This window comes from Python bivittatus, unplaced genomic scaffold (genome assembly GCF_059951505.1).
Source record: "Python bivittatus isolate LINGU-HERP-01145 unplaced genomic scaffold, Pbiv_v1 ctg000850_np1212, whole genome shotgun sequence".
NCBI classification, from domain to species: domain Eukaryota; kingdom Metazoa; phylum Chordata; class Lepidosauria; order Squamata; family Pythonidae; genus Python; species Python bivittatus.
Genome location: NW_028277112.1, coordinates 24,284,835 through 24,312,623, shown reverse-complemented (window position 1 = coordinate 24,312,623; position 27,789 = coordinate 24,284,835). Strand labels below are relative to the sequence as shown.

The window sequence follows — 27,789 nt, the reverse complement described above, 5'->3', positions numbered from 1 at the left end:
AAATGGTAGTGAAAATTCCCAGAAAGATAAGCTGAGGCTAAGAAATAATTATTACTCAGTATTGACCATTTAATTTCTTGGAAGGTGAAAATTATTCAAAATTTATTACGTCATTTATAAAAACTCAGCAACTTCAAACCAGAATATTATTGAGTACAATATTGTATAATTCTATACACTGGTATACTGCTTAGATAAAAGACCAGTTGATTGTAGATTTTAGCAAATTCATATCAGGTGCTAAAAGACTTCCTAGAAAACCTCTTAGGAGAATTTACATACTTTTTCCTGTTGTTATGATATATACCTTATTAATTCCTGGTTCTTCTACTGAAATACTTTTGATATGTTCCACTTGGTCTTCTAATAACTAGATACAAAAGAAAACAGAAAGATCTAGGTAAAAAAATAAGATCTTAGTAATATAGAACAACATGCAAGGGAAGCATACATATTAGCACACATTTTTCAAACAAATTACCAGGAGTCAGCATAATTTCCCCCCTTTTGAAAATAAATAACTTGCTTTACATGTAGGTGAATGTAAGTACTAGCTTTTTCAGAGGATATGCAGGCCTAATCCAGCTTGAATTTTATATGTATTATTGTTCAAAAGTATTAAAAGAAAATAAGAGTTCTGTCCCCCTTCTCCCCAAAAACAGAGACAGAGTACTTTTGAATTATTAACAAATGAAAGGTAAACAGACAAAATAATTTGCAGATCTGTGCTGAACACTGAATTAAAGAGGCAAAAGCTCAGATATGACATCCAAAGAGTCAAGAATTATTTACAGCTTGGTATGTTCAGCAGTTGTGAAAAAAGGCTAAGGGGCATAGCTGAGTAAGTATTAGTGGTGTCTTCTGAAGGTGAATTTGTTTTCTCGAGTAAACAAAGATCATAATGCATGAGAGCAGCAGACAAAGTAGTCAACCATATATTATTTTGTACAACATTATACAGATAGATAAAATGATGAATATTTCATCATCTTAATAGCCAGTACTACAATCCAATTATGCAACAAACAGCAGGGGGATGTATGTAGTTATGTGCAATATCTTTGCCTTTTCAGTTGCCAGATTCCTTGGAGAAATAGGAATTCATTTATACAGAACAGTAGTGAAAACTTTGAATTCAAAATGTTTGAGAAACATTGAATTAAATTGTAATTAATGAATTTTAATTTCTACATAAACATACAACACAAACCTCACTTAAACACTTTCTCTTTGCAAATATGTTTCTGATGAAGGTTTCTTGGACCACTTCTTGTTTAATGAGGTACTGCCAAAGCCTTTTTACGGATAATGCATAATAACTTTTGGATCTAAAAATGAGAAAGATTTTTAACACATAATTTCAAAAAAATACAGTTGATAAATTATATATACATTAGTGTGTGTGTGTGTGTGTGTGTGTGTAGACACATGAAAGCAGAAAACTGTAAATCCAGAAATTTTAACAAGAAGCAATAACTGCTGCATTCTAACAGGTACTCTGCTATTCACATACTTCTTCAATCAAATTTTCAGCATTATACAGAGTGATGACAATTAGGTTGCAGATACCTGTTGCAAATATTCCTTAGTCAAAGAAAGGAAATGGCACAAGTGCAAGTAAAACTGAATATATCTGATCTCATCCAGTACATCATCTATTTTATTTCTCTTAACTAATAATTTCAATAGTTGTAATAAGTAGAGCACATGTCCGCTGATCACAAAAAGTGATTTTACTGAGCAACCGCAAAAATGTTTGCATATGTGTTGTGATTTTTTTATGACATGGAAGATGGGATGGTGGTGAGAATGTAGGAAGCCACTGAGATATTTTACAGGCCAACATACATAACAGACAACTTCATGTCTGCTGAACAACCTCCATTAATATGTAATTATTGAGCTGTCTTACAAGAAAATGGTAACAGAACACGCAGGAAGAAATAAGCAAAATCCTGTTTTCCCAGCAGCTGCTCTTTGCTTATACCTATTGATTAATGATTGAAGTTGAAAGCACGGCTCATGTTGCAAATTAGAATAGTTTAGAGTAATAGTGTGGTTAAGGATTGGGCTAGGACAACAAAGCTCACATTTAATTTAATCCTTAAAATGGAAGCTCACTGGGGGACTCTGAACTAATCCCTTTCACCCTCAACTCAACCTCTTTCACATGGCTGCTGATATTGTATACATCTTTACATATTTCTGCATAAATGTAACCTAAAATGTGATCTGTTTAGCCATACACAGTTCAAAAGGGTTCACAAGCATGAAAGAAGCTTCCAAGAATTAAAAAAGCTTCCAGAGACGATAGTTATTAGCCAACAAATTAAGCTTCTATAGCAACACTTGTCTATGTTAACAGTAAGAGAAATGGAAATAAAAATGAACTACGCAGAACAAAACAGACAAACAAACAAAAAATGAGTTTGCAAACAAACCAGGGAAATGGCTGGCATGCAAATTATGAAAAGAAAAAGAAAGAAAGTGGTATTAAAATTACAAAAGGGAAATACTGTAATAACAGATGTGAACATGAAAAAAGTATTTTGTCAATATTATTCTAATTTATATAAAAGACAAGAAATTTCCCTGGAGAAAATGGATGAATATTTGAAGAACAAAATTAACCAAAGATTACAGAGAAACAGAAGCAGATTATGAATGGACCTATAGCAATAAGAGAAGTTTGTGAAGCTATAAAGAAGACTAATATAAGAAAGGGGTCTGGACCACATGGTTTACTGGCTTCTTAGTACAAATGTTTTGAGGATGAACTCTTACAACCTTTACAAAATACGATGAATTCTATTTTACAGAGAGGAAAGATGCCACACTGCTGGAAAGAGGCCAAAACAGCCATTAATATCTAAAAAGAGCCAATATTTGACTTCAACAAGGAACGATCGGCTGATATCATTATTGAATAATGATTATAAGTTGTTTACAATGATTTTGGCTGAGAGGTTGAAAATAATTTTGCAAGAATTTATCCCTGAAGATCAATGTGGGTTTTTACCTAAAAGACAGTTAATATTAGAAATGTGTTGGACATTTTGGAATATTTGGAGTAACACAATGAAAAACAATCCACATTGATTTACTTAGACACAGAGAAGGCTTTTGACAATTTGAACTGGGCTTTCCTCTTTAAAGTTTTGGAAGATATGAACTTTGGAGATAATTTTATTAAATGGATAAGATCAATTTACACCTCACAGAAAGCACAAATAATTGTTAATGGAGAACTAAAAAAAAACGTGAGATATAAAAAGGGACAAGATAAGGCTGCCCTGTTGTCTCCGCTCCTGTTTATTTTAGTTCTTGAAGCACTGAGACAAGTACTATAAGACAAGATGAGAGAACTGAGGGAGTAAAGATTAAAAGAGAAACTTATAAGTTAAGGGCATTTGTTAATGATTTGACGCCGGTTTTGGAGGATCCATTAAAGGCAACAGAAATATTAATGGAAAATTAAAAGAATTCGGTATGCTAGCAAGTTTTAAGATTAATAATCAGAAGATGAAGATGTTAACAAAAACTATGAAAATAGAGGATCAAACAGAATTGATGGCGAAAACTGGTTTTAAGATTAAGAAAAAAGTAAAATATTTGGGTATCACTATGACATATGAATTATATGTTATTTCAAAACAATTATGTTAAGACATGGAATGAAATTAAAAAGGACATGTTAATATGGGAGAAACTACAATCATCACTGTTGGGGAGAATGTCTGTGATAAAAATGAATGTTTTGCCAGAATGATGTTTTTGTTTCAGGCAATACCTGTTTTGACAACTGATATATCATTTAAACAATGGCAAAAAGATATATCTAAGTTTGTATGGCAAGGGGAAAACTATGAGTTAAATATAAGGTGTTACAAGATGCAAAAGAAAGAGGAGGACTGGGTCTACCTGATCTGACGTTGTATTTTGTAGCTTGTTGTTTGGTTTGGATGAAAGAATGGGTGTTGCTGAGAAATAAGACTATGGAGTTAGAAGGACATGACCTGAGATTTGGGTGGCATGGATACTTGTGGTACAATAAAGTTAATGCAGATTTCAAAAATCATTATGTCAGATGTTCTATATTGAGAATATGGAATAGATACAAACCTAGGCTGTGCCCAAAAACACCTTTATGGCTCTCAGCACAAGAAGCATTTTATAGATGAGAAATAACAGGCAAAGATAAATGGTTATCATATCGTGAGATACTAGAATTTCATCAAGGGGAATATAAAATGAAATCAAGAGAACTGATGGCAATAGTTGTCAATGGTTTTCTTACTTACATTTATCAATAAGATTTAAAGTAAATAAGAGAATTCATGATATTGAACAATTTAAGACAGAATTTGAAACAGAATGGTGTACAAATGGTGATCATGTAATTGCTAAAATGTATAAACTTTTACTGAAATTTGAAACAGAAGAACATGTCAAAGAATGTATGATAAAGTGGGCTAAAAACTTTGGTTATAATATACAGATGGAACAATGGGAAAATATGTGGTTGAAAGGATTGAAATTTACAATATGTTATAATCTTAAAGAAAATTTTTATAAAATGATGTACTGTTGGTATATAACACCAGAAAAATGATCAAGAATGTATAAAGGTACTTCAAATATATGTTGGAAATGTGAAGAAAAAGGAGAGTCATTTTATCATATTTGGTGGATGTTTAAAAAAGCTAGAAAATTTTGGGCTCAAATACATACAGTGTTTCAGTATGGATTTTAAGATTAATATTCAGCTGAAAGCAGAACTTTTCCTCCTGGGACTGATGGATAAACAGTTAGAAAAAAGCCATAGCACACTGTTTTTATATATGATAACTGCAGCGAGATTATTGTATGCCCAAAGATGAAAAGATTTGGCAATACCTACAACAAAGGAATGATTGGTGAAGTTGACAGTACTTGCTGAAATGGCTGAATTGACTTATTTGATTAGAGAAAAGACAATATCTACATTCATCGGTGACTGGAAACCCCTTACAAGAGGAATAGGAATTGATAAGTGAGACTCAAAATAATAACAACAACAACTTCACGCAGACCAAAATTTTGACTCCCTGTTCCACTTAGTTTTGTGGTGTCATTAGTTTTTAAAAGCTCAACTGTTGAAACTGCCCATGACTACCAAGACACTGAAAGCCATGAGTTTTATATCCCAATAGCCAATAATCAACCTGAAGAGGTTTAACAGGCTGTACTCCAGCTGCTTTCCCAGATCCCTTCAGCACATGAACCTTGTCTAAAATCCTTATTCAGGCTTCATCTCTGTTCCTCACAAGATTCAGAATTATGTCCTCATAATTAAACCTGTCTCAAATATATTCTATTTTTTATGAAGGGCCACCAATGAAAGACATATTTCTAGTAATCAAGTATCTCCCATTAATACCATCTTCACAGCCAGCTTTTCGCCTGCAAAGCCTTTTTTTCCTTTTACATGTGTTAGCTCTTTGAGGTAGTCCAGACAAGAAACAACCAAGAGCATTAGCACTATCATTATTGTAAGGTTACATTAAACAGAATCTTGCAAGACTGAAAGTATTTCTCCCCACCTCTCTTTTCAGTCTCTGGACAACTAGGGAGGGTCCTTTCTAAAATGCTCCTCATGCTTTTCCCCCACCTGTGGACTGAGCTGCCTCTTACCAGACCACTGCCTAGGCTGCTGGTCTTCCTCCTGTCTCCCAACGTCATTCCCAAATACCAGCACAATATGCTTCTTGCATGGGATGAAAGAATAGCTGAGACCAACTCTCTAGTTTCAAAGTTATTCACTATCCTTTTTATAAGTTCATAGCATAGCATGATGGAGTCACCACTCTACTGATATCATTTATGTACTGGTAACAAGCAATAAGGGATAACAGAGAACTTGATAAGTCTTGGAAATCATTCTGCTCTACTTCATATCTACCAATCCTGGGAGACAACATATTTGGCAATACAAAGTATCTGGACTAGATGAATCTACTTTTATCTCTTGCTGTGGGAAACACCCAAGCATATTAACCTTCTTTTCCTTTGGAGGTCTTGTCATGGAGACTTAAAGCCAATTTGTCCCCTCATAGCTGTACCTCTGTTACCCATGGTTGTTCTTGTTGCAGGACTTGTTTTCTGTCAAGTTATTTAACCAAACCGTAACAATTTGCATTGTTCATGGTAATGGGAAATTAAATGATATACCAGTTGCAGAGCTAAACTGTGAATTTGTGAACAAAAAATATAACTGAATTTTATCTGTTTAGGGTATAAACTTACTTGAAAGGAGTGTTTGTTGGCTCCAGCAAAACTTTGTGGCGAAGTAGTGCAGGCCCTGAAGAGGAGGCATCTTGTAAAATATGAACAGAAATAAAGTTTTCTGGGGGGCCTCCATGCATTTCAAGTCGTCTGAGAAGAACTTGTTCCCAGCGCTGAAGAGCCTTCAGAACCGCATGGCACACCGGTGAGCAAACTGGAAGTTCTAAGGACAGATTTTTTTTTTTTTCATTCACAACAGTATTTTCTTTAAGGTGTATTATATTCTCTGAATGTTTTATACAAAGTATTTTCCACAACTGTTGCTGCTGTCACAATGTTAGTAACATTAAAAAGTGCCAGACAGGTTTTCCCATTAAGGTATCTGTGAACTTCAGAAGTAGTTATATCAAAACTGAAGTTGGCAAACACATTGTTGAATGGAAAACAATGTAAGAACTGTTCAGACTAAACAGAAACATCCTACTGAGTTAAAATGGGACTTAGTTTCTCAGAAGTATGCTAAGGCTATCTGCATCAGCTATCATTAGAATGTTGCTACGGAAGGGTAAGTGAAAATTTTCCTGACTGGTAGCAGCTCTTGAACTGGAAGCACGGGCATCTGCAGCAGCACTGCTGGGAGAGAGGGAAAATACTTATTCCCCCATCCCACCCCCACATGAATTGTGAGATAGTTTGTGAACTGGCACTTGACGTGTCTGAAAACAATGTCTGCTAAAATTTTAGAGAATAAAGAAGTATCCAATTTGAACTTAAACATTTGCAGTTAATATATTCTTATAAGCTATCATCCTTTATACATCATATCATTAGTTACCTTTTAAGTGTTCATGACATTACAATTTTAGCAGCTGATGAGTGTATTAGTTAAGTCCACACTTTTTGAAGAGGAAAAAGATCAGGAAATTCATTCTCTGTCCTTATATTTAGTTTTTCTTAACTGCCACAACTTTCAGGAAAATTACTTTAATTTCTGGCTAATATGAAAGGCAATGTCTTACTTTGTTTTCAATATAAAACTAATTATGATTTTAACTAGAGGTGTGCAAAACATTTCAAATGTGAAACATTTCAAGCCTGTAACACCTTGTTTGAACTCAAAACACTCTATTCAAGTTTAAAACAACTGTTCTGGATTTTACTGGCAATGTTCCAACTCTGCTGTCATCATTCTGAAAGATCCCCAACTCAAAATAGTGCATTACAAACTTGGCACTATATTTCAAATCCAAACTGGGTTATTTAAATGGCCACAACTGTCAAAAGATTTCCTGTTTACTCAAAATACCTGACATACAATACCTCTAGTTTAAGTGAATGGAGTGACATGCACATATAAAAACAGACAAATATGACCACAAATGCTCAAAAATATATTATTACCTGTAAGATCATGTCCAGCCAAAGGGTAGAAACTTTTCAAGTTATGGAGAACTAGCTGAACCATAGCCAAGCGCATCAATGACCAACTAAACAACAACAAAAAAGATTTTATTGTTCTTCCAGCAATTTTCATGTTGCTGAAAACAGAAAATATTGTGTATTTAACTATCTAGCTAATACTTGTTTTCCTTTTCCTCTTATTACTGTGAATGTGCTTCTCTACTACAAGGAAGTAAATTACAGGAGCAAATCAGGACACAAATAATTCACATTTTATTTTAAATTTAATGCTAATAATAGTGCTTTTGCAACCCTCTGCCCCCACATATACTCCAGCCCTATAAAATGGATGTTCAAACTCTCTGTGGATGAAATACTGTGATTTGGCAAGGCCACCTTTGAGATAAGATTTGAGCAATTAATTTCTAATTCATATCATATACTCTTAGCTGTTACTCTAAAAAAGGAATGATCAAACTCACTATCCCCTTAAGGGTTTGCGTGCAAGTTTTAGAAGGAAGGGGTCACAGATTTTTTTTTTAAATTTGCATATACAAGCTGGATTGCTGTCAGTATTCACTCCTGCTCTGTCTGAAAAACTGACAGCAAAATCTGGATTTTCCACAATTCCTGCTATAAAGAACAAACATTATTTCTAAAATAAATGCAAATTAAAATCCAGATTTCAGTAATTATGCAAAATTAAGGCACCTGATCCTTCCCATTAAAAATGTGGTTTAAATTTGATAGTTTTGAAATTTATTTCCAATGAAAAGATTTTATTTTATAAAGCTCCAAGGTTCAATAATTTTATTTAATATATAGACTGAAATGTAATTATTGGAAGTGTATATTTAATTCTTGCCTAATCATAACCCTAACAAAATAATTAGTTTTATCCATGGAGTGGGGGATGAATGTCATGTTAATATATTTATAATTTTAAGAACACATGGCAATGCAAATTTTGAGAAGCCCTAGCTTTGGTAAAGGATCATACAATTTATTTTGCATCAAAATATATACCCATGCTGAACTGGAACCTGAAAATTGTACCCTGGTTTTCTTTACAGAACTCTGTAATGTGTTAAATTTGCAGGATTACAATGCATTGCTGAAATACCAAAAGCTTCTGAGGGACTTCTTCCTATTAGTCTGCTATCCCAACCAAAAGATAGGAGAAACTCTAAATTAGCAGCACACAAGTATGAACTACTATGAGAAGATGCATGAAAAAGTGCCTGCAAAATTGCCTACATTAATTTTGTAAAGAAAAAAACTATAGATATAATGCAATAATAATTTATACCTAAATGAATTTGGGTTAGAGTGTTCCTGAAGTTTTGAATCTGATAAGAATGCTCCATCTTCATCTTCATCACTGCTCTCCTGACTTTCTTCTGAATCATATTCAAATCTAGTTTGGGATGATGCAAGATACGGCTAAAAGAAGAATACAGATTAAGAACACTGCAAAATATTAGTCAAAACTAAAACACTGAACACACATCATAATGTTTGTTTAAACAGTAATTTCTAGTATTTAAATTTAAATATGTATTTATTATATTTACTGCTTAAGTGTTACTATTTTACTTATAAGAGTAAGAAAAATAGTAGCCTTTCTTTCTCCTTTATACTGAATTGGCATTTTTTGCATTTCTTAAGGTATTCTTGTTTTATTTATTTATTTAGTAAATTTACAGGCCGCCCATCCCACACACATATATATGACTCTGGGGGGATCACCATTAAAACAGAATAAAAAACAATAAAACAACCAGAGTTAAAAACAACAAAAATAACATAAAAATAGCAGCCGAGAAGATTCACCACCACTCAAAGAAGCCCTGACATGGGCTCGTCCATGCTATCAAGGCCCCAGGCTCAATGGCAAAGCCACACTTTTAGTGCCTTGTGAAATTTTCTTACTAGACTTTCTTCCCCTATTTGGTCCTTAAGCTTCAAACTCTCCACATCTTTTACAAAATTGGGTTTTCCTGAACCTGATTCTATTCAAAACTCTATGCAAAACATCTACAATGGAAATTCCAGGACTGGCTGGAACAAGAAAACATACTTGCAGAGGTGTAAGTTGACCTTAGGGAAGGTCGATCCACCATTGACCAGTGCCTAGTACTCCATCATCTCATTGAAAAATACTCCTCCCGCAACACAGCATCCCTTTGTGCCACTTTCATAGACTTCAAAGCAGCATTTGATTCTGTATCCCAAGCTAAATTGTGGAAAAACTCCTTGATTGACCAACGTCTACTTCATTTAATACATATGCTACATGAAGGGACCTCACTCAAAGTAAGACGTAACCCCCAGCTGTCCTTGAAGTCTGACAGAGGAAGATTCCTTAACCAGAGAGACAATGGTCCTGTGACTGTAGACATACAGTACAGAAACCACAGAGCACGTGGTTCTCCAGTGCTTATATTACAGAGACATTTGTACTAGCCTCATCTCACCATTACTGGATAAATACCCAGTGTGCAAGAGGACAATTCTATACCTCCCTGATGCTTTCAGATACCAATCCTGCTACAACATACAATGTTGTCACGTTCTGTGCAGCAGTGCTCAAAATTGGTCAGATGATGAACTGGGCCATAAACTAGTGGGCATTTAGTTTGCCATATTAGAGTGCTCTATAAATATAGTCTTCCACACATTTACCTTTAAGCTCCCTTACACCCATCTAATGCCCCTATCCCTTCTTTTAGATTCCTTCAGACTCTTGTTTTTTACTTTGTTTACTTTGTTTTAATACATATTTTTTATATCTTCTAGCTTTTTATAATTTCTTTAGACTATGATGTATCTTCTATGCTTTTTAATTGACTGTACCCACCCTCCTTATTGCTGGTCTATGACTGTAATAAAGATTTAATTGGTTGATGGCTTTTGCATAACATTTTTCCTACTTGCAAAAAATGTAACAGACTGACATTTGAATATGACAATGAAATTAAGGTACTACAATATTGTGTAACAAGTGCTTTTCTTACCATGTGGCACTGCACTGAAAGAAACTGGGTATACAATGACAAAATTTTATTTGTGCTACCATATGACAAAAGAAGGGTAGCAAGGGTACAAAATATGCTCCATAATAATTGACGTGCACATGCCATTTGGCTTAAATGTTCTGTTTCATCTGAATTCACTTTATGATGCAGTAATGTAGCATTTCTCCTTCACTGCAAAAATATCTCTCATAAGCTATTGAACTTGCCTTCCATTCCCTGTTCCCACAAAAAAAGTATAATGGAGAGTAAATCATAAAGTGAGGTTACCTGGATGGAAACTAGCTTCCCAGCCATATAGCTAATCATCTTAAATATGAGCTAGATGAGGATTTAAAACAGTTGATAGCCATTAATTTATGTAAATTTGTAATAATCACTGGGAGGCACCCAGCAATATGTGTTGGGTCTTCAGATGTGTCATTTATTTTAGAAGTGAGGCATGAGTCTCCAGAATCAACTATCCCATAAAAACTAAATAGTTATTCAGGGACAAGTATCGTTAAAAGCTCTGAAGACAGGATCTGTCAATCAATGGAATATCAGCCACCAGCACTGGAACTATGTGGAAACATGGGAGGAAAGGCAGGGAGAAGAATATTCCATGTATGAGTCCATGTGTACTTAATATGTGGATATATAAAACAGGTTTTCTATACAACTGTGTTTATGAGTGTCCACATACATATATACACAAACTACTGGGAAACCACAGAGCTTCCATAACTGCTAGGTAAGGGCAGAGAGGTCTCAAACAATGCCATTACATGTTTATTTTGGAAGCTGGGATCCTAAGAGTTCTCTTTTTATGTCCCATATATAAAGCCATATGTGATACCTAAATCAACTAGGGCCTACAGCTGCAAATCCCTCTCTCCTTCAAGTGTATGTTTGGAAGGGGAGCAGTTTACCTCTCAAATATTCAGACACTGAGTAAGAGTAAGAAGCAGTAGAAGACTTTCCCTCTCAAAGTCCCAAACAAGTTATAACATATTATTTGTTTTAAGCTCATTGTACTATGCCAGTTGGCTCAATAAACTATAACTTCAGGGCAGTTACATAATATCAGTTTAAAATCAAAGGTTGTTGCTGGTTTACTGATTGTATCTATAGCTTTATGTATGAACCAAAACGATATGTTCATGGTTTCCTGCTGTTTGCTGCTTTGTTTTGGATTCTGCTTCATGCCTCTAATCAATGCATGGATTGCAAAAATACATAAGCTTTGGCCAAACAAGGTATGTTTTATTATCTTGAAAACCAGTTTTGGCTCACCATGATGTAAGGACGCAGGCTTAATTCCTTATATTTCTCAGCACAGGTTAGTATACTATTTGAAAAGATTGTCATTTATAGGTGTACAAGTTTGAAGCAGGAGCTGACTTAGTGAGAGATTCTCCATTTATCAAGGAAACATTCACAAGTTCTATTTCTAGCATATCTATAAAATAATACCTTTGCTATAAAGTAGTCCCAAATACTAAGTTCAGGAGGAATAAATTTCTCTTTGTAATTTGAAAAGTCTTGTTCTTTTCCAGGTAAAGTAGTAGGTGAATTCTCTTTTGATGATGATTTTGATGATAGTCTAAACCGTTTATTTTGCTTCTCACCATCATCTATAGGAGAAGAGGCTACAAACAGAAACACATGCATCTTTATAGGTCAATGAAACTTACCAAATAAATGAAGGATATCATCTTCACTTTCAAATCAATTATAAGTTTTTAAGGAAAAAAAATCTGCTTAGTTACAACAAAAGCAAACAAGAACTATCAAATTCAATGCCTATTATGTTTAATTATTGCAATTAAACAATAAAATAGCTACCGTTTATTCCCATCTGTATTTTGTTGGTTATGTTTCCAAGAAAATTTGAGATGCATTTTAAAACAAATGATTCATAATCATTATTTTTGCATAGATCTGAGAAGTGAAATCTTCAATACTCGTACTACAAATACATGTCTAATTTTATAAATTCTCAGAGAAGCATTATAATAGAAAATATAAAGATAACAGTGGTGTACAGGTTTTGTCCTTTTCAATGTTCTGGATTAAGTCTATAGATAAACATTTCTATTGAAAATAAATGTTATTTCAAAATATTTTCAGCATACTATTTAATGAACAAGCATGAAAATGTTGCTTACCTTAGTGCTAAAGACATATCAAATATACAGGTTACAGTTCAAAGTCTTTTTAGCCAGCACAACAAGCATGCACATGCATTGCTTAATATGGAGCATTAGTTTTTGAACTCAATAAAACAAAGCTTGTTCTTATGTTGAAATGGAGGCACAGAATAATAAGCTGAACAAAAATGTTACATGATACAGAGGCTGAAAAATATGCTTATCTCTAATTCTCATTCAATCTTCCCTATTTTGAAACAGATTTGCTATTTAAGCAGCCAATATCAGTAATCCATTAATAATAAGATTACCAACCAGCCTAACACACATTACAGAAATGTAAACTCCCACAGATTTTTTTTTAGAAATGTGCTTTTAAACATGGTTTACAACTCTTAATTTGAAGTTACAAGAATTCTTGCAGTATTAGTTGATAAAAGTGTAAAACAGTTTACTTTTGTCAAAGACAAAAATGTGTGGGGTACAAATGTAACACCTGTCTACAAGTCCTTGAAGTAAATGTGTCTTTCCAGGGATTGCACAACTGCCTTCCACAGCCATCATATGGCCCTGTGAAAAGACACATTTAAGTACTTGCAGACAGGTGCTATTTTTACTTGACATCATTTTTGACCGTCATTTTGGGGGAGGATGGATTAAGGATGTGAATCATGATGCCTTGCCTTTCTTAAAGAATGGGTAACAGAGGCTGAAAAACCTTGATTACATCACTAGATTGCTTCCTGCAGTCTTCCAGAGGGTTGGGAGACTGCAGGAAACCTTCAGAAGTTGCTCCCCCAATTTCGTCAAATACTGTTCTAAATACTGAAATATTGTAAAAATAAATTAAAAAGCATTCTGAAATGACACTTCCTTAGTATCTAAAACCATAAACTGTATCATGTTTTGCACAAGCAGCAACATTTTGAGCATTCCACAGCTTGCAATGGAAAGTTGCAATATCAACACAATTTGCATTCCATTAGCCATTTGAAACCCCAATCAGTTTGACATAATTTTAGTTGACTGCTATCACAGAACTATTTTGGCACAGCATGTCTTTTTGTTTTTAAATGTATTGTGAAGTAATTGAATTAAGTTAAAAATGTGGATTTATATCAGCTTTTTTAAAAAGCTACAAATTTATTCTGTAAAATGTTATTACTTGAAAGAATTCTGGATCACCCTATATATGCTACATTTTAAATGGATCTATCTCCCCAATTAAAAATCCAGCATTCATAATTACTGATATATTGGCTTGCAATATAATATATAAACCTAAATATATCCTTCTGTAATCTGTATTATCACTTTACAAATGTCCCATGTTTATTTCACAAAACAGTAAGATATACAACTTAATAAAATTCATGCTACAGTGTGTTAATAAAATATGCCAATATTTTATTATTTTATTTATAGATTTCATTTATAGAAAATATATAAATAGAAACATTTTTATTATATCATGACATTCTCATTCTCACTACAATTTAATTCTCAGGAAATTATTTTATTTGGTTTTCAAAGAGGATCCTATCATTTAAAGGTGTTCTTCTAACATATAAGCCGCCCAGAATCACCCTCCGGGGGAGATGGGTGGCATACAAATTTAATAAATAGTATATATCCAAATTTAATAAATTAAAAAAATATAAAGTATTCAGTAGTTATTTTTATATGCTTATCAATTTCAGATCTCCATGAAACTCTATCTAATTGTTTAATGCTTTTAATAGCACCTAAACATCAAGTTGTCTGGGCACATAACAGATCTGGTTTTTAGCAATCCAATCAAACTGAAAAATCTGTATAATACTTAAAATAATCAGAGAACAGCAATCAATATAGAATGAATATATATTTTGTAATAAATAAGAAATCGTTATAATTAACTTTAATGTTCATGTGCCATATAGAACATCTGAATAAATACTGCATATTTATTCTGTTTCTGCACTACTCCCTTACAGCATCTATTAGAATCACCCAACCATTGTTTCAAAAAATAAGACACATTTTATATCATTTGAGCAATATTTGGGTGGTGGCATGTTTAAGTCCATAGTGGGGAAATGGCCCTTGTAAGGAAAAACATTTTTGTTGGTTACACAAACTCATCTAATTCCTCCAGTTGTTTGTTATTTAGGTATAACTTACAACTGTTCATTCCATTTCCCTTTCAAAAACAACTACTTTGGTCTTTGATACATTAATTTTCAGATCCATACTCCTTGTTGCATTGTACGTTCTAACGTGTTGCAAATAATTTGAGCTTTCAGCCAGCAACATGGCATAAATTACATAGTGAAGTGCTAACACATTCATACTTCACCCAACCCACTTCCGGTATTACCACAAGCTTATACATTCCTTATTTATTCATCCATAAATATATTAAGCAACAGGGAGATGTCACACATCCTTGTCTTTTTCCCTGCTCAGTACTGAACCATTCACTAAGCAATGCTATGATTCTTATGCATGCTTTACTTCTCTCACATATTGTTCTTATCATGTCCAGCAACCAACCTTCAGGTCCATATTCACACAAAACTTTATATTATTCAAGGTTATTCACATGCTTTCTTTGAATCAACAAACATAAACTTGTTACATTTATGTATTTCTCAATTATTGCTGGAGGGCAAACATCTGGTCTACGTGCCCCCTGCCGAGTATAAAGTTTCACTTCAGTCCCCAAATGTTTCTCATTGTCACCACCTGTATCTTTTCAATCAGAATTCTGCCAAACACTTTCCCAGGCACACTTAACAAACTAATCCTCCCATAGTTTTTGCATTTACTCTTGCTACCTTTCCTTTTATCAAAGGGACAATAAAGGCATTCTTCTAGTCATCAGGCACAGATGTAGTCTTCACACATACATTGAACAAGACCAAGGCCATTCCATAAAAAAACCCACATCTTTATTTTAACACTCCATTATAACTGCAGTTTAACTCTTATCCTGGGTTCTTTCATTATTACCATTCACTGCAGTATAACAGTCAACTGTCACCAAACTATGAATTCCTATTTTCATATGCACTCACAAATCCAGATAATGCCAATTCAAACTTTCTGACATATATTTTAGCCCTTTACTTTATAATGAAACCTACACTTTCATATGGATTCATCAAATCCTCTCCAGAAGATCAGGCCACCTTTGTTCAGATCTATTACATCCTTCTCATTTCTTTTATTCACAATTGCACAATTTATTTTTTTCCACTTCATTAATGAATACTCTTTGTCATTTATTCTACTTACATTCGAAGTCACAATCTTTCACATGCTCTGGTCATCACTAAATGCACCCATCAGTATTGATCCCAATGGCCCATCATGGTTTTAGTTAACTGAAGTTTTCATATAATGCCTTTTAGCAAGATAGAGTAGGAATACACTAGATTACCAGCCTTAGTCATACTTGTGTCACATACAGCATTTCTTGCTAATGGTAAAGGCAATACCATTGACTGGTCACTTCTGGCACATTTAGGCCACTATTCTATGAGAGCATCCACTCTCAGTTTCAACTTAAGCATGCTTATGTTATTCAATGTAACCAGAATCTCTAATTTAAACACTACCCTCAAAGGCAGCATACTGTTCCAACATCCTACCATCCAGGAGATTCATGCAAAATGCTGACACACTCAGATATTGACACCCTCATAATACCAGGATAATTTATGGGTAAATTCACTTAGTTTCATAATGATGTAAATGCTGCTATTGTTATAGTTCCAGGTGACATATACAATGCATCACCTTGCCCAGTTTTATGGGATCAATTTCTGGTTTTGTACATAAACAATGTGGACAAGTTGGTTGTAGTAGTCCAGCTTACTACTTTTTCTTGCTCTTTCTGATTTAATCATTTCATTTCATTTCAGTCTGGCATAGGACATAATCATCCTTAGTCGCCTTTATTGGGAAAGTGAGAACAAGAAAGTAACTCTCTTACTTTTACTTGATCTCTCTGCAGATTTGGACATTTACCACAGTATCATCTGGGATTGACTCAGCACAAGGGGGCAATTATGTAGTGATTCTATTCCAATCTGCATATCAGAATCCCAGAAACAGAATTGGGAAATTTAAGTTGGCCTTCTGGCAGTCTTGCTGTCCCAAGTACATCTTGTCTCTAATGTTATTTAATAATCATATGAAGTCATTAGGTAAAGACATTAGCAGATTTGTGGAAAGGTTTCACCAGTATACTAATATCACCCAGTTCTATAACTCTATAATATCTGGACATTTGTAATGATCACATCAGTGCCTTAGCAGCGTTGGGTTGAAAGGTAGCCTATAAAGTATATTTTGGTAATGCATTTTGAGTGATTAATCCTCAGATCAAATTGCCTACTTTGAAAAGGGCTACAATCCTTCCTAAGGAGAGAAAAACAGATTTGCTGCTTGGGCCTGTTCCTACATCTTCATTATCACTGGAGACTCAAGACTTCCTCTGTGGTGAGGAGCCTATTAACAGTTTAGGTTGGTGTATCAGATATATCTGGACAGAAACAGTTTGGCTAAAGTAACTCATGCTGTCTTAATCTCAAATGTGGATTACTGAATTTGTTCTCTATGGGGCTGTCCATGGAAGTGGTTCTTAAAGATCTATACTACATGCTAATTTGCTAACAACATAGATGATATCCCTAAATAACTGGGATTAGGTTTCATATGTTTGTAGCAATATCAGCTTTCTCCAAAGCTGGAATTTTGGAGAAGACTGTGCATTTAATGTCTTAATTTAGTGATTTCTTCTCTTCAGCACACCAAACCTCAACAGTGACATGCCTTGGGCATCTTTAAAAAATCTACCTTTTTATGCCAACCATAGCCAGTTACTTATATTTTAACTAGATAAATATAACAAATTAATATGAACTTAATAGCCAACTATAAATGTATTCAAGTAACCATCAGAAAACCATTAGTAGTAGTAGTAGTAGTTATATATAAAAAAAGGTGGAATAAAAATATAACAACTCAAGGCAGCAAACATACTTAATACTCGTCACCTATTTTTCCCACAACAACAACCCTGTGAGGTGGGTTGGGCTAAGAGAGAGTGACTGGCCCAAAGTCACCCAGTCAGTTTTCATGCCTAAAGCAGGCCTAGAACTCAGTCCTTATTTCTAGGCCAGCACCTTAACCACTCTTGCAACCCCCAAAAATGCAAGCTAATTTAAAAGGAATAATTGTTATTCTAATCTTTAGAATGCTTAATACTCAACTGAACAAACCAATGCTTGAAGGTATATATGCATTTCTTTAAATAATATAATTCTGTTCTGAAAAGTTATATTATTCTTTCTATTTGTCTCTATCTAAACACAAAAGCTGAGAAACATTCTATCAAAAATTCCAGTCGAGATTAAATGTATAAACCAACCAATTATGCCTCCGCCTCCTCTGAAACAAATAGTCCAATGAAAATCTATTAATCTTAACAGATTAGCATTAATTTCTTTTATCTGGATTTCACTGAAGTCAGTTTTATATACTTCATGATAAATCCATTTCAGGGTTGACATCTTGATCTAAAGCCATAAAGAAAGCTGTTATCAGATACTATTCAAAATTTATATATTCAGTGTTGAAACTGTACATATTTAACCAGATTATTTTTACCTTAGGAAAAATATTCAGCATGAAATTGTAGAGACGATTAGAGAATAAATTCTCTCAATGTCCTTTGGTGTCATACTTGCTCATCACAAATCAAATTATAATGCACCCAAAATAAAATCAGTTGTATCACCTTATCATTTGAAAAAGCCAAGTTATATGTTTCTATTATTTGCTAGCCTACACTAACCTTCTATTATTAAATTCTTTTTCATTATAAATTAAAGAAATTTGTATGCTAAACTAACAAAAATTCATAGCCACATGCATACAGTCATGTGACACAAACAAGCAGCCTTGATGGACAAAAATATATTGGAATATTTCTGATAACTGCAAGTCATGGTCTTCCTTCATTATTAAAACTAATTTAGTATGAAAATATCCAACTACATGATTTTTAATTATTGAAAATTTGGTTAATTTTGCTGACATTATAAATAATTCACAAATCAGAGATCATGACTTACAAACAGATTTTTTTTGCTTTATTACTTTTTTATGCAAGATCACATCACATATCAACACTAGATTCAATGCCTAGGACTGAAGCTAGTATCTTGCCTGCAAGTTTGGTAGGACTATGAGTACTGATGGTTGTTAGAGATTTGGTAAACCCCACGCATTCCATAGAGAATACTACTACCTGATGTGGGCTAGGCATAGGGAAGTGCCTACCTGCCAAAGAGAGAAAACATAAGACTACGCTTAGATAGAATATTGCTGTCATACATAATAGAACACAACTTTTCAACATTTTTAAAAATGTTCAGCCAGCATGTTGTCAACAACATTATGAAGTTACATACAGAAAATGATTTTAATTTTCCAAACAGAGAACCTTTTTCAAATTTATTTAGGACTCTTCATTTATGTTATAAATGCATAAGGCAGCCGTTTTACTTATAATATAATTATGCATAGATTATTTACTGCTGCACTAGATTCCTAGGAGTACAGTGAAGTGTATTTCCCTAAGCAGGCATGCATTAAAACTGAAGACTTATGTCACTTTTTGACAACGGGTATATTACACACAACATTGAGCCATGTGCACAAACAGAAAATATCTTGTATTGGGATCCAATCTTTCAACTCTTTCCTTGTGCAAATTTTATTTTAAGAAATTCTAATATTGTCATTGTTAAACAAGTTAGCAACACATATATCATATTGCCAGCTTGTTTAACCAGGATTTCTTTTCACACTTAATTTCTTGCTCAAAAAGAATAAATCAGCACTTCAGTAAAGTGAAACCAAATTATGGTTTATTCTCTCCATTAAATTGGAAGGAAGAGATGGGTGTGCAAAGGGCACAAGTTCAATTTTTTTACATAAAGTCATTTCTGCTCATGTATGTAATGATAGTTAAGGTTTAGTATTATGTAGGAATTCTGTCACTGTCTGACAACATACTCAGTATAAAAACTAGAAAGGAACTGAGTTAAGAAAATATTTACATGAGAAAAATAAAATGGAAGTACTAACCCATCTTGGTCGTTTCTTGAATTGGTCCTTTCTTGGGAATCTTTGCACCACCACCAAAGACAGCAAACCACATTTTGTCATTAAGGGGATGGGCCACAATCCTGAATAATTCATTGCTGGAATGTGTTGCTAGACCATGAATGAAGAGACTAAGGTAGACTGCTGTAAGAATTTCACAGAGAAAAACTGTGATCCCAGACCGAGCTTCTTCTCCAGCTTGATTCAGTAATTGTATTAATTCCATTATTCCTGGAAAGAAGGAGCTGCCATTTAGTGTTAAAACACACACAAAGAAACACAAGAGAAGCCACTTGAAATTATCTCCAGAAACGCTAAGTTAAGGAAGCATTGGTAATATTAGTGTAAATTTTTTAGGACAGCTGATTCTTTGATGAATCCTGAAGAGAATACTACGATCAAAGCTAAATCAATGGGAATGAATGGTCTGTAACCTGTTGAAGTAAAAATATTTAACATAGTAATAGTCCCATTCCCAAAATATTTATTTCCTCACAAATGAGGATGAGTTTATAAATTGTAGTTCTATAAGCAACATACTATATATAATAAAGCAGTTATACTATAAATAATGCAAAAAGACATGAAGAATCAGAGGCCAGTACCTCCATCTTTTTATTAAATATTAAGTCAAGAGACTGAATCACGCTGTCCAGAAACCTGTATATTACTATTTTAAACTGTGTATTTATGTGCTATGTATCACCATACTTTCCATGTTAGTCATGAATTTTAGTTTACATTCAACAAAAATTGTTTATAAATTGTGGAGTTGCTTTAAATCATGATTAACTTTGTGGAAAGTGAAATGGGGATAAAAATATAAAAAACATATGTAGTTTGTCCACCTGGGAAAACTTGTCCATTCAGTTACTGCCTGGAGAGTCTAGATGCATAAAGAAACTAAGATTCTAAGAATGATAGAGTTAAAGTTTTTTTTTTTAGATTTTTTATCCTGCCTTTATTATTTTTATAAATAACTCAAGGTAGCAAACATACGTAATACTCCTTCCTCCTCCGATTCTGCCCACAAGAACAACCCTGTGAGGTGAGTTGGGCTGAGAGAGAATGACTGGCCCAAAGTCACCCAGCCAGCTTTCATGCCTAAGGCAGGATTAGAACTCAGTCTCCTGCCTGATGCCTTAACCAATAGACCAAACTGGCTCTTAGTAAGGTTATGTCCCCACAGTCAAAACAATATAATATTAATTTCAACTGGTATCCTTTATGATGTAATCAATATCTACTAAGATTCCAGAATGGTAGTGACCAACTGATTTTGGAGGTGACATCAGAAATACTGTGGGCCAACTAGGTAACTGGATGACCTGTGTATGTCACTAAGAGATAAACACATCTATAAAAAATATCTGCTTAGACCATTTCCCAATCTTGGCAACTATGGATGTGTGAACTAATCTCCAGAATTCCCAGACAGCATGGCCATTGCTGAGAATTCTGGAAGTCAAAATCCACAAATCTGAAAGTTACCAAGATTGGAAACCCACTGGCTTAGTTGGACAAAGGGAAAATTTCTTGGATGTTACAAGGTTTCTTTTCAGGTTTCTTCTTACTCTAAACTCTCTGTGTTCTCTTTAAACTCTCTCTGAGACAGAAAAATATGCCATGCTACTTTTTGAATTTCCTTTAATTATAGCTTTTTTCTATTCAGAGAATAGAATTTTATTTTGCAACCGTTGGTGCTTTTGTTTCTGATTTTATCCTGCATTATGATTTAACAATTTTCATTTTATTAATCATTTTATTATATTACAGCTGACTTATTATGCTTTGATTATTTTTGAATTATATAATTTTATATTTTCTCTTTTAAAAATTATTGTTACATTTGCCTTATTACTCCAATAAATTACAAAATGACTTTTTAGCGCATTCATGATCAAAAGTCAACTCCATAAGCTCACTATAGCAATGCCAAAGGGAATGGATGAAATAACCCAACTTTCATGGGTTTGGATAATAAAGTAAGCCATGACTACTGCTGCTTAACCAAGAACAAAATGATGATTACAGATTTATATTAACAGTCTTTCAGTAGAATTCATCTTGACCATGTTTCTGGTTCTGAAAAAACTATAATGTGTCTTTGTGTGTTATATAAATGCTGCCCTTAGCTGCATTCATAGCGCATACTAAAGTCAAGATTTTTTTTAACAATCATTCATTAACCAAGGCAGATTGACCTGGTGAATCTGGTTAAACTAAACCAGAGCAGGCCTGGTTTAGGTAAATGAGTTTTTATGAAATTAAATTTAACTATACACCCCAAAATAGCCAAATAGGCCAGTTAAAAACAAATCACATTATGGCTTACCTTTATCTATGAATTAGGTCTTAGTTTTTAAAGCACATTTGTGTTCACTAACCATAGTTAAGATTAATCACCATGGGGTTACCTAACACTGCATTTAATCTAAAGTGGAAGGAAAAGACTACTAATAGCTATAGGGTCACACTAGAAGAAGAAAAAATAGAGGAAAATATTTTAAGCTCACTGTTGTAACACAGAACAATATACTTCAAAGTATCCAGATAATTCAAGACTCCAAGAAGAAAAATGAATCATGATTACCTGGCCATTGAGCTGGTGTAGTATTAGGAGTTACTGTTTCATCTGAGCTTGTTGTTCTTAGGGAATGTCGATGAGAGAGCAGCAATGTCTGATAAATCATTCCAGTGAATTGGTTTGCTTGCAATGAACTATTTAAAAAAAAAAGTTGTAAAAAATCAAGTATTAATTATGATACATCTGGGCTTTCAGGCATCTTGTTTGAATATAATGGTGAACTATGATTTATTTAGCTTAAGTATTTTATACATATTCTAATCAGGAACACTAATCAGATTAGCTACTGAAAAATATATTATAAATCTGATTTTGTAATCCAGGAATTTTTTGTTGCATTATACTCTGTTATGAGATCTATTTAAAGTCAGCTTCAAACTGAGAATTGACTATTGAGTGCATTAGTGTTGCTAATGTCAGGTTAAACCTAGCATTTGGAAACAGAAAACACCTGACTTAATTTATGAACTTCCTTGCTTCTTCCTTAACCTTTCTGGAGAAAGATTACATGTCACTAGAAATGGTCATGTTCCTCCTTCACCTCCTTATTTTTAAGGGCTCTGCCATTAAGGAATGGATGAGTCAATCTTTCAAAAGAACTTGGCTAGGGAACATGGCAGGGAAACTGTTACAAGAAGAAAAGAAGACTACAGGTTAGGCTGGTGTGGGTCTTCTGGGCTGTGTAGCCGTGTTCTGGAAGTTTTGTTTCCTAACGTTTCGTTAGCATCTGTGACCAGCATCTTCAGAGGGCAGGAGCACAGACAGGAGCAGTTCTCTCTGTGCCCAGGATGATGTGACCCTGTTGTAGAGATCAGCGGGGGTGCCTGAAGGGGGTGGGGGTTGGGTTAACGATTGGCTGCTTGTTTTGGTGTCAGAATATGTGTGTATCTTCCTGGGGGTTAGGCAGGGTTTTTTCTATTGAGTTGTTAACGAGTTGAATTGAAGTCCACTCATCTTAAAGTGGCCAAGTTTGGACAACACTGGCTTAGAACATACAGCTCAGGAAATAGGAACAATATATACTAATCCCCAGAACAAAGAAGTCTCGACCCTTGGATCAGGATTGAACATCCTCTACTGTAAACATCTTTTAATAATATCCTCAGATACAGAAACTGTTTTTTCTTTTGTCAGTACCTGTCGCACTCCCTTAAATCTTTTAGTAACATCTTTCCTGATTAAAAGTTTCTGAAAACATGGAATCTCTCCAGCTGTTTTGCTCTCTTTGGTTGAGCCTGATAAAGGTATTGCTGTAATCTACAGACAGTTGTAACCCTGACTGGAACTTTGTAAAAGTCCTCCAGCCCTTATCTCTTTTCTTAACACTTGCTCATAGTGAAGTTATGATATTTATTTATTAAACACATTTATATGGCTGCCCAACTCCAAGTGGCTTACCGAACTAAAACCCATAATACAAAAACCAATACAGAATATACTGAATATGATATAGAATCTTAACCCTTTATTATGAATGATTATACTGAGAAAAAAGGGTTGTTCAAGAGGATTTGAAGGAAATGTTTAATAAGCTGGCCAATACTGCCTTGTGAGACATGTCGCAAAATAGCTTAGTACTATCTGCTCACAAAGGACAAGCAAAATGAGCATATTTCTCCCTGTTCATATGTTTGCTGGAAATGGCCAAAGAATTCAAGGAAGAATGTTTGCATTCTACAATCTGTTTCTGCAGCAGCGAATGGTAAGTAGACTCAAACTTTGTTTGAATGAGCCAGTACACCTAACCCTGTACTGGCAATATAATTATTTAGCTTTTCAGAGTTTTTACAGCCTTTATCAGGAGATACTAAGAGTGGAATAAAGACCTTTCTACATGCTTGCCAATTCTCAGACACACAATGTTTTCTAATACAGTAATGTGATGTTAGCAGAGGTGGTGAGGAAACAGCAAAGTATAATTATGAGGGGGGGAAATCAGTTTTTGGATATCTGCAAATCAGATCTAGATCATTCAATAGATATACTTTGCTTTAACCACAGTTGCTTCTTATTCCTGATCTCAGAATTTGTAGCCTTTTTTATACTTGTAAATTATCATTACACTAATTTAACCAATTTAACATTAGCTCAGTAAACCATGATTAAGCTAACAATATAAAACAAATGTATTTGTCAGTTGCTCTAGTTAGTTAAAAGTACGAATTTATGTTAAAAAGTATTCAAAAAAAGTATTTTTTTTAGTAAAATTATTTAAAAAGTTTATCAAAAAAAGTATTTTTTTAGTAAAAGTATTTAAAAAGTTTATCAAAAAAAGTATTTTTGATTCCAAAAATATAGAAATGGAATCTGGAGCTAAAGATATAAGCAATAATAATAATGGTTGTCACCTTTTAATGAATATCGTATCATAAAGTAATTATGACATTGTTAACTTGCAGCATTTCTTATGTTGAGGTCCTAATACTTTGGATCATGAGAGAATAATTAACCCCATTTTTGAAGAATACAAGCAAAGCTGCAGATAAGGGGTAACATTTTATGTATTTTTATTCCAAATTATGATTCTAATTCAACAGAAGGGTAAAAATAAAGATGTTCTCATTGTGCAGAAAACTTTACCTTTAAAAAAAATATTTACCTGCAGTTATGACCCCCACAGAGAGACTGGTATATGCAAGCTGATAAAGATGCTGCTAATGTGTGCATTACATGTATCTGGAAGAAACACATTATATTTCAGACAAAATTGTTCAGACACTCTTGAATCCCCTGTTTTAATTTCACCTGTTCAAGCAAGGCCATTCATATGGCCATTCATTTCAACATAAAATAAACAACTTCTGACATGTATACATAAATATGGTTGTCATTACAGTAATTCATGCAATAAAAAGAACTTTAAAAAATTCAGTAAAAGATTGTCACATTATAAATACTTGCCTTATTATTCTGTATGTCTGGATGGGGTGGTGAGTCAAGAGAAATAACAGCTTGTAGTATATCATGCGTCAGGTTACTAAGATGCTGTAATGGATTGGCCACCACAGTTTTGGCACTTGCAGTACAGGCAAAAAGAAGTGGTATTGCACTTTGCTCAGATACAGTATTACCATATGACTGCTCTGAAAATTCCTTTATAAATAGGGTTGAAAATAAAGAGTAAATTTTGGTTTTCAAGTTTCCTGCAAAGTTGAATTTGTTTCTACAGACACACACACACACACATTAACACAATGCATAATTGGAATAATTGTCTTTTCTGACCCAGAAATACCATTAAATGTGGAAGAAAACAAGGAATGCAAGTCTTTTGAGGGGAAATGTTTGTTTAGGTTGCAATATAGTCTGGGAACAATGCCTCAGTGTTGGCTCAGTGGCTAGCAGGCAGCATAACATTGAACTTTCTAGGCCAAGCTTTCAGTCTATACTTCAAAACTCCAGTTCAAGCTCCATTTTCAGGAAATTGCCAATAACTTAATTTGCTCAAGCAAGAACTTAGGGACTCTGTATAGAGAAAAAGTTATCTAAAATTTAGTGGTTTTTATTTGAAGACAAAATTATAAATATATAGCTTAAATTTATCTATCATTCTAGATACAGATATACTGAGCCAGAAATATATGATCAAACTAGTATAAGCTAAATAAATAGTTTGTTAATAATTTATTTCAATTATTATGTGTTAATATTTAATATGCTCTAGGAAGGAGGCTCTGGCAAACCACTTCCGAAAAACAATTGCCTTGAAAACTGCAAGGACTCGTCCAAGCAGTCACTGCAGGGTCAGCAATGACTGAGCGCAGACAAATAATAATAATAATATTTAAGGGCAAGCCTAATCAATCAGGAAAAAAAAAAAAAAGCCCTCTGCTTACCTGTTGAGATTCTTGCAGAAGCAAAATCAGTTCCATTCGTACAGATGCCAATCCTCCACCATGAGATCCATGGAGGATACAGTAACTGAGAAACATTCGCAAAAGTGACTGGTATTTTATAAGCCACTGTCTTCTTTGAATATTTTCCTTTAGTTGTGCATCTGACAGATCTTCAGTTTTTTCATTTAAGGAATTTTCATCCATTCCTGGGATAATTCCTCTCTCAGTATCTTCCGCTTCAATGCTATAGTCACATGTCTTTTGCAGAGCTACTACTTCTCTTTCAAGCCAGTTATACAGCTGATATCTTAACTTTCCACCATCTACTTCATAGCCAGTGGATAATGTACGAAGCTCTTCTGTAAGAATCTTCAAGCATGCCCTAAACTTAAGTTGTGCACAAATGATGTCTTCTGATGAAGTTAAGACATCATTTTCACCTCCTAAACTGTAGGTTTCGGTGCGGCTGGAACTAACTTCATTTGTTTTTTCACTTGCTATGTTCTGCAAAGGTTTCATTACAAGGCAAGAATCCTCACTTTCCTCATCTTTGTCACTGTCCCATTTTAATTCCAATGGGTCATCTTGGAAGACTGCAGCTGGCTGACTCCAATCTAACAAAACAGCAGAATTTGACTGCTTGTCTGATGATGCATCTGATAAAGATCCTAAACCATTTAGCACTGGTGGTTCTGACAAGTCAGTGCTGAAAAATTTGTCACTTTTTGATTCCACTAGCAATGGAGAAGATGGTGAACATCCTTTACTGGTGTCCCTTAAACTAAATGTTCTTCCTAAACACTTTGACTTTTTGATCACTTTAGGCATTTTTGATAATACTTCTAAAGCCAACATGGGACAGCCAGATTTTAAGTGAGCATATGCTGCAGTAAAGAACAATCTTCTTTCCTCTAAATTGATTTCATCTGCCAGCCCATTTTCTCCTGTTACACAAATCCTTGTGGAAGATAAATCAGAAGACCCAAAATGGCGTCTCAGCAAGAGAGGATGTGTTCTTAGATAATTGTAAAAATTAAATACTGAAGGGCTACAATTTGAGAAGCTTCCTTCATCTGAAAAGATATCGCATGAAAGAATAGTGAAGAATTTTGTTTTTGTAAAAGAAATAATTCAGGTATTTTCTTGCTGTCAATATTATGACACAACATTTATACTCTGAGGTAACACTGATTCCCCTTTTATTTTATGAACACAGGAAACAGTCTAATCACTGATCATCTTGTTCAGTACATCTACTCTGGTTCTTAACATGACAAAATGGTTTATCATTAGATATTTAAGCCTTTTCCTTATAATATTTTATTCCATCACAGCATGATTCCTTGACATTCAGTGATGTAATAATCATAGAA

The 27,789-nt window shown here is 34.0% G+C and overlaps 1 protein-coding gene across 4 annotated transcripts in view; it reads right to left on the bottom strand.

Moving 5' to 3' along the window:
* The window catches only part of DMXL1 (Dmx like 1), a 122,792-nt gene that overhangs the window by 26,449 nt on the left and 68,554 nt on the right, over positions 1-27,789 (bottom strand). For 2 of the 4 annotated variants that reach the window (XM_088130238.1, XM_088130239.1), the window contains exons 24-34: positions 26,417-27,489; positions 25,482-25,673; positions 25,180-25,256; positions 22,587-22,714; positions 19,976-20,224; positions 12,156-12,331; positions 8,975-9,108; positions 7,666-7,751; positions 6,286-6,487; positions 1,211-1,328; positions 308-370 (exon numbers count right to left, since the gene is read on the bottom strand). In XM_088130238.1, coding sequence (XP_087986364.1) covers positions 308-370; positions 1,211-1,328; positions 6,286-6,487; positions 7,666-7,751; positions 8,975-9,108; positions 12,156-12,331; positions 19,976-20,224; positions 22,587-22,714; positions 25,180-25,256; positions 25,482-25,673; positions 26,417-27,489 — 2,498 coding nt within the window. Of the gene's footprint in view, positions 1-307; positions 371-1,210; positions 1,329-6,285; positions 6,488-7,665; positions 7,752-8,974; positions 9,109-12,155; positions 12,332-19,051; positions 19,166-19,975; positions 20,225-22,586; positions 22,715-25,179; positions 25,257-25,481; positions 25,674-26,416; positions 27,490-27,789 lie in introns of all 4 variants that reach the window. The other 2 variants (XM_088130240.1, XR_015793851.1) reach the window with 2 other exon arrangements.